The 7525-nt window shown below is 47.5% G+C and overlaps 1 protein-coding gene and 1 pseudogene across 2 annotated transcripts in view; one reads left to right on the forward strand and one right to left on the reverse strand.

The window, feature by feature from the left end:
- grk3 (G protein-coupled receptor kinase 3) overlaps positions 1 to 3275 on the forward strand; it is a 45448-nt gene extending 42173 nt beyond the window's left edge. For both annotated transcript variants that reach the window (XM_046375541.1, XM_046375542.1), the window contains exons 18-21: positions 620 to 782; positions 885 to 1021; positions 1883 to 1996; positions 2082 to 3275. In XM_046375541.1, the coding sequence (XP_046231497.1) occupies positions 620 to 782; positions 885 to 1021; positions 1883 to 1996; positions 2082 to 2243 (576 nt within the window). In that variant the 3' untranslated portion in view covers positions 2244 to 3275. The remainder of the gene's footprint in view (positions 1 to 619; positions 783 to 884; positions 1022 to 1882; positions 1997 to 2081) is intronic.
- Positions 23 to 201, reverse strand: LOC124052185 (annotated as a pseudogene).
- Positions 3276 to 7525: the final 4250 nt, after the last annotated feature.

Here is a 7525-nt window from a genome sequence, read left to right on the forward strand (position 1 = left end):
TCCAACCTCTGGGCCACGGCCGCCCCCATATTCCGTTCCCGGCAGCGCTGCAACACCAGGTTGATGCGTGGAGCGAACGGAGCAAGGCCCTTTTTCAGCTCCCAGTGCTAAAAATCCATTTAATATGCTGTCCCCTTATAGAGGACGTATCAGATATTAAACTGATAAGAACAGATACTACACTGGCACTAGAGTGTATGTGAGCCGTAAAATCAAACTGTGACAGTTGTGTCATCATGTGGACCCGCTGGTGTCTTCATGTGGACCTGCTGGTGTCTTCATGTGGACCTGCTGGTGTCTTTGTGTCCTCTGAGATTCATTCTGATTCGGCAGATTCCGAATTTTAACTCCAGTGTGGTGAAAACGAAAATGTTGGTTTTAATGTTTCATCAAGGTGGAAAGAGACAGCTTTCCCCTCCCCCACTGTTTTTTGACTCACCAGTCAGCCTTCCTCGTCGTGTAAGTCACGCACATCTGCATAGTGAAAGCGAGATGTGAAAAGCAGCCTGAATGAGTGTCGGTGTCCCAGTCCAAACTGTGGATTCCAACCCTGCCGGCGTCCTCCGGGAGCCTCATTAACGTGCTGCACCTCTTCTCTCCCTGTCTGTCCGTCCTGTAGTTGCTGGACAGCGACCAGGAGCTGTACAAGAACTTCCCTCTGGTCATATCGGAGCGCTGGCAGCAGGAGGTGGCGGAGACGGTTTATGAGGCGGTCAACTCGGACACGGACAAGAACGAGGCTCGCAAGAGGGCGAAGAACAAGCAGCTGGGCCACGAGGAGGGTAATGACGATCGCTTTGAAAACCGTAACGCCGGGTGACAAATACAGAAACGCTGTGAGAATCCAGAGGCCTGTGTTCTAACCCTGTTTGTGTCCGGTGCAGACTACGCCCTGGGAAAGGACTGTATAATGCACGGCTACATGCTGAAGCTGGGGAACCCGTTCCTGACCCAGTGGCAGCGCCGATACTTCTATCTGTTCCCCAACCGTGTGGAGTGGAGGGGGGAGGGCGAGTCACGGGTGAGTCCGCCTCACGGCATGCATGTGTCATCGCTGTCCACGTCCGTCTGTCCTGAAGAGAGGTCGTTCTGCTGCTGTCTGTCAGTGTATGAACGCTGTCTGTCTGTCTGTCTGTCTGTCCTGACTCCACACTGACGGAGAAGTGGCTAAAACAGTTAAAAAAGCAGAAAGAAGGGGTGAGTGTTACCACAAGGTCCAGGTCCCTGCTGTGTCCCCAGCGTCCCCGCTGTCTTGTCCACAAGATGTTTAGAGCTGTAGACCTCCTCCTCCTCCTGCTGTAGTCCTGCTTCTCCTCGAGCTGCCCCTGATAGCTGAGCAACAGGAGGAGGCGTTCAAGTGCAGGAACTCAGAGCGTTAGTGTTTGTGGTCTCCTTTCAGAGATGTTCTGATTTTACTAAACTAAACTTTACTACTAATACTAAACCAAGCTGATGCAGACTACAGTTATGAGTGTGCTTACAAAATACATATATATGTGATGTATTTTGTAACCGCAGTATACTTCTTATCCTGTATGGATGTGATGTGGTTACCATGAAAAAGAGACGGAGTTTAGATTTTTGGCCACTTGTCGGGATCAAATCTAAGTTTGCAGAGTCGTGCTTGAAGTTACCCTTGACTGAAGGTGGCCCACAGTCCCTGCTCCATAACACTGTAAATTTAAGGGAGCGGAGATCCTGCTGTGGCGTCACCCGACGCCACCACAACGTTTTACTCTTCTGAGTGTCACCTCTGCAGCTCTGCAGTACCTGTGAGCAACTTTGGGGCCGTAGTGCAGCTCAGGCTTGTGGCATCGTTTTCTGCTTTCTGATCGGTGGGCTTCACGTTTGCTCGTATGTGATCGGTTGGTTTTATCCACAGCAAAACCTGCTGACAATGGAGCAGATTGTGACGGTCGAGGAGACGCAGATTAAAGACAAGAAATGCATCCTGCTGCGCCTCAAAGGAGCGAAGCAGTTTGTGCTGCAGTGTGAGGTAGGACCACCACACCACGTTGTGGCTTTTTTATTTTTATTGGACACGAAGAGCTGATGCTTTCATGTTTTTGCTCTGTCTGCAGAGCGACCCGGAGTTCGTGCAGTGGAAGAAAGAGCTGACCGAAGCGTTCACAGAAGCCCAGAAGCTGCTGCGCCGCGCCCCCAAAGTGATCGGGAAGGGCCGGGCCGGAGTGGTGGAGCTCTCCAAACCTCCTCTCACACACCGCAATAGCAATGGCCTGTGAATACACACACACTCACACACACACACACACACATATATATATGAGTGTGTGTATATATGTACATGCACACACACCTTGATACACACAAACACACACACACACACCATCCCCCTTCCTCATCAGCTGCAAGACTTTTGCCAAGACACCTTCCTGCTGCCCACCCACAAGACCTCGCAGTGTGTGTTTGGACCACCCCCACCAGCCTGTTATTACACACACACACACACACACACACACACACACCATGACGACCAATCACAGTTTTTGTTTTTGTCTGCCATGGGACCTCGCCAGTTCACTGAGAGGGAAGAGGAGAGAAACATTCGGGAGGACTCAGCATGTGAAGAACCTCTGCATGAATGTGTCGAGGACTGGCGTCCAGTCCTCTCCTGTCCCCATCTGTCTTCTTTTTCTCTGTCCTCCTCCTCCTCCCCTTCCTGTCTCTCCTCCTCCACCCTCCCACCGCCTCGCTCTGTTTGAATCAGGTGAATCTGGAGGGGGACCCCTCTCTTGTTGGAACAGCGTGACGGACTCCTCACAGAGCTGAAGACGTGTCCGGCTGAGGGACATTCCTCCTGTCTGTCTCTGTCTCAGACGTGATGAAAGCGAGACCAGGCTTTAGTGGGGGAATGTATAACAGAAAAGGCCGCTGGGCTGCTTCTCGTCATCTCCCCCTCAAACCATTCCTCCCTCCGTTACTGAAGTGCGTAAAGTGCCAACATCAATATTTACTCGAGTCACCTGAGCACCCAGGAGGACCTGCTCGGTGGCAGACGTCGCCCGCGGACACACAGAGGCGGAGGTTGTTTGTGGGCGGAGGTGGTGGTTGATCATTCCAATGCAGAAAACAGGAAGTACAGGAAGCACAGACTCTTTCAGATTGGCTCTTGTACAGCCAGTTACCATAGAGACTGAGATTCCATTGGCTGACAAACAGCAGCCGGTTGCCATGGGAACCATGAAGACTGGTATACCTGGGGGATCCCTGACCAAGGACAACGGTGTAACTATTGTGTATGAAATGGGGGGGGGGGGGGGGGGGGGGGGAATGTATATAAGAAACCCTTTCTCTGTGCATCTCCAGTGTTTTAGTGTTTGCATTATCGGGGACTTCTCTGTTTGTGAATCTGTCCTGACTTTCTGGGAAAGAGGGAAGAAGACGAGGAGGAGGAGGAAGCCGGGGGGCCGGATGGGTGTGGTCAGGCAGGAGTCTGACAGCTTTCAGTCACTCGCAGCGCTGCATTACCTCAGTTGAGCTGTGTCCGTTTGTGGAGGCGAGGAACCTCTTCAGGGGCCAAAGTGTCGCGCTCTTTGTTTGTGCGTACGTCTGCGGAGGACTGACGTCTCGCAGCTTTCGCTAACTTCATTGTGAAGAGCTGAAGCTAATTAAAGGAAAAATCCACCCTGAAATACGCCAAACAGAGCTGTCACAAGCCACGTTTACTTGTGATCGTCAGGAGAACTTTTGAAAAGTCACAATAAAAAGAAAATGCAAATTAGGCAAGTTTCCAGCAACTTGTTTTTAAACCAGCTTATGCAAAGCTTAATTTCATCAGAAGATGGCGGTATAGGCTGCAGTATGCATGGCTGTGGTAAACAGAGTAGTTCAGGGGGCAAAACCAGTTGTAATAAACCACAAAGAAGAAGAAGAAGAAGAAACGACAGCTCGGACCTTCGACGAGGACGCGTAGGAATCATTTACGAGTCGGAGCGGAAACGACTGATCGCACACGTGCGTTAGCTACGTTACAGCGCCTTTGGAAAAAGTGTCTCCATCTCCTGTTTGAGCACATTAACTTTTTCCAAAAAAAGGGTCAAATGAACCACATGAAGCGAGTGTAAAAACTTTTTTGTTTTGGTTTTTTTGGAAAAAGTCCAAATCAAAATGCATAAAAGGAAACAGGAATACGTACGGGATTCACCTCTCTGGCGTCTGAGGCGTTCCAGAGGTTTCGTTATGTCGAGCAGGGCTGCAGGGGTTATCAAAGACAAATGGCCAAGAAACGTCTGTCTGTAATTTCCCGAGGTGATGCGTTCATGGGTCTTGTTTTATTTGACCAGATGTCCCAAACGTCAGAATGACTTTCAGGGTGGAGTTTTCCTCCTTTACGATTATGTTTTGTTTTTTTTTAAATGTGACACAGTTCGGATGAGGTGAAACTTTTTCTTTTCTTTTTTTTTTGTTTGTTAATCCAAACTTTTGCGGTTCACGTTGTCACCAACCTCGACGAGGTTCGCGTAACGGAAGGGAGGGAAACGCGCACAGTCGCAGTGTTAAAAACGCGCAGCGGAGAAGCTGGGGGAACCGGACTGTCGTTGGATGCTTTCATTAATTTCAGGGTTTTTATTTTCCATGCAGTACAGTGTCCTCGTCTGTGATGTCCATGCATTTCCACAGCTGTGATGTGTGACCTGCAGTAGAAAAAGGGTTGATTAGGGGTGCATTGTGATTTATTTTTTATTTGTTCTTTGTAGCCTTTACCAGTCAGGGGGAGAAATGATCGTCTTATAGAGAAACTTTGTCACCTCTCAAGGTGTCTTTTATTTTTGTAAACCAAAATGGTTTTTATTGTTTTCATTGAAATGTACGTTGTTGCACCTTTTAGCCCAATGTGTTACTTAATAGTTGTATGTGCCAAATAACTGTTGCTGATTGAGTGGAACCAATGGGAAGCCTCCTTTTCTGAACTTATGACCCTTCTCACCGTGGACTCGGCAACAACCAAGATTTAAAAAAATAAAACACACACACGCACACACACAGATTCTTGTTTCCATCACTTTTGGGGACCTTAAATAGACACACGCTCATTTCCTGCACACCCTCCTTGACCATATCTTAACCGTAACCTAAAGCCTAACATCAACTTAACCTTAAACCAAGTTTCACCCTGAACTTTAATTTTTTTACATCATGGAGACTTGAGCCCAAAAGGAAGCAGAGTCCCCACAGTGTGACTATGTGGACCGTGTCCCCTCAGTGTGACTACGTGGACCGTGTCCCCTCAGTGTGACTGTGTGGACCGTGTCCCCTCAGTGTGACTACGTGGACCGTGTCCCCACAGTGTGACTATGTGGACCGTGTCCCCTCAGTGTGACTGTGTGGATCGTGTCCCCTCAGTGTCAGGAAGGATAAACTACAGTGGAGTCTTTGAAGGGTTCAAACTGTGACCAAACGTTTTTTTTTCCAGAGCAGGTGTGTGAGTGTGTGTGAGTGTGGGTGTGGCTTTCCACCACGTTGCCATGGGGACGCTTGACAAACCATCCGGCTCTTCTGCTCTCTGATAAAGTTTCCTTTCACGCTGTACGTCAGTCACGCAAGTGTGTGGGCATACGTTTGCTTTGTTATCGCTTTTTGTTTGTCATTCAAACACGTTCAACACAAGACAATTTAAAAAGGAAGGCATATAGGAAAAAACTCAAAGTATATATAAATATATGTGTATATGAAATGACAAAATGCTCTAGGTTTATTTAAAAGATTTAATGTAGAAAACAAAATGATACTGTTCGGGGGAGGTCGGGGTTTGATGTGAGTATAATTGTTTGTGGTGAAGACTTCAGCTCAAATCTTGCACATAAAGACTTTAGATATTGTACCTGCGAGTTCCAGATGATTATTTTTGTTTGAATACAGGACTCTTTGCTCTTTCATATTTATTGCGTGCGAGGGGAGCTCTGTGGCGCCGTGTCCTCCACGTGGACGAGCCCTCAGCTGAGAGCTCGCTGTAGAAACTCCTCTGGTTTACACCCATCAGAAACTCTGTTTTTGTTTTTCATATGCCACAGACAAACACACAAATACTACTGGCTTTGGGTTATTATTGCCATTAAGGTTATGATAATACTGATATATAATTGATAATATTATTCAATGATTATTAAGTTTATTTTATTTCAATGATTTTTTTTTTTTTTGAGACAGATAGGAAGTTGCGTGTTGGACTGCTTGTAAAAACAGTTCATGAATAAAAATCCTTTTTCCGTGTTGCCTTCTGTCACATTTGCTTTGCTTGGTGCCAACTTAGTGTTCAAGGTTCTGATTGGTTGCAGTTCTTCAGTACAGAACTGTAAAGTGAGATACTTTAACCCCCTTCGCGCTGTTCACACAATCTACACCCACTTAATCTTGTTTAAGTAGGACTGCAGGTCGAAAAATGAATTAAATTATATACCGAATTGTTTCTTGTAAAATACACCAAACATTAAAACCTGCTTGATATTTGACATATTTTGCTGCTACTGTTTTTGTACTTTTACTTTAGTAGAGTTTAAATGTGGTATTTCAGAGTATTTCTACACTGTGGTTTTATTACTACTTAAGTAGAAGATCTGTGTACTTCTTCCACTACGTGACAGGACACCTTGCAGCACATTAATGTACCACCACTGTAGTTCTGTCTAAAGGAGGCTAACTGCAGCGGCTAACGTTAACCCAGCAGAGTTTATTCGCTAGTTTGTGTCATGTGACTCACCAAACTCCAACATTATTGTAGAATCCAATCAGATGAAGTGTGAAGATCAGCTGCCAAGCTAGCTTTCACCAACAAGCCGATCTGGATGTGATCAGAACGTGTCATCATGTCAGGCTTTCCTCAGATCCTTGTTTTTCTTGGCTGAAATGAGAATCCGTACTTCAAGTGTTGATGCGCCTTTTAAACGTGACATGAAATGAGCATCTCGGCTTGTTTGACTCCAAACCAGAGAGACGGCAGCTGGACCTGGACGCTCCCCCGGCCGCTTTGGTTTGCTGATGCAGAGCTCCTTTCTTCACCACCGACGTGCAGACCTGGTCCTCCATCCTGAGCCTCGGCTGCCGCCCCTCACAAAGTGAGTGAAGAAGTGATGAAGATCACCAGTTTTCAGGGCTCATAAACATCTGTAGAAAACTTCAAGCTGACGTTTCCATCCACGCAGCAGCTCACATGGCTGATGGACACCAGAGTTCTGTTGACTTTTCTGTCTCTTTAAATGCTGGACATTATTAGGATAGAAACACATTTCTAGCAGACCCCCCCCCCCCCCCCCCCCCCCCCCCCCCCCACACACACACACACACACACACACACACACACACACAGAAACCAGGAGGCGCCTCCTCCTCCTCCAGCTGGAGCTGTCAGTCAAACTGGACAGCTGATGTGGTGCAGGTCTGCACATGTGCACTCATGTCCCCTGTCTGAGCAGCCGCCGTCCATTCACCCCCCCCTCCCCTCCAAACACACACACACACACACACACACACACACCTTTAGAAACTCAGACAAAGATGATCATGTTAA

This window comes from Scatophagus argus, chromosome 20 (assembly GCF_020382885.2).
Source record: "Scatophagus argus isolate fScaArg1 chromosome 20, fScaArg1.pri, whole genome shotgun sequence".
Taxonomy (NCBI): domain Eukaryota; kingdom Metazoa; phylum Chordata; class Actinopteri; family Scatophagidae; genus Scatophagus; species Scatophagus argus.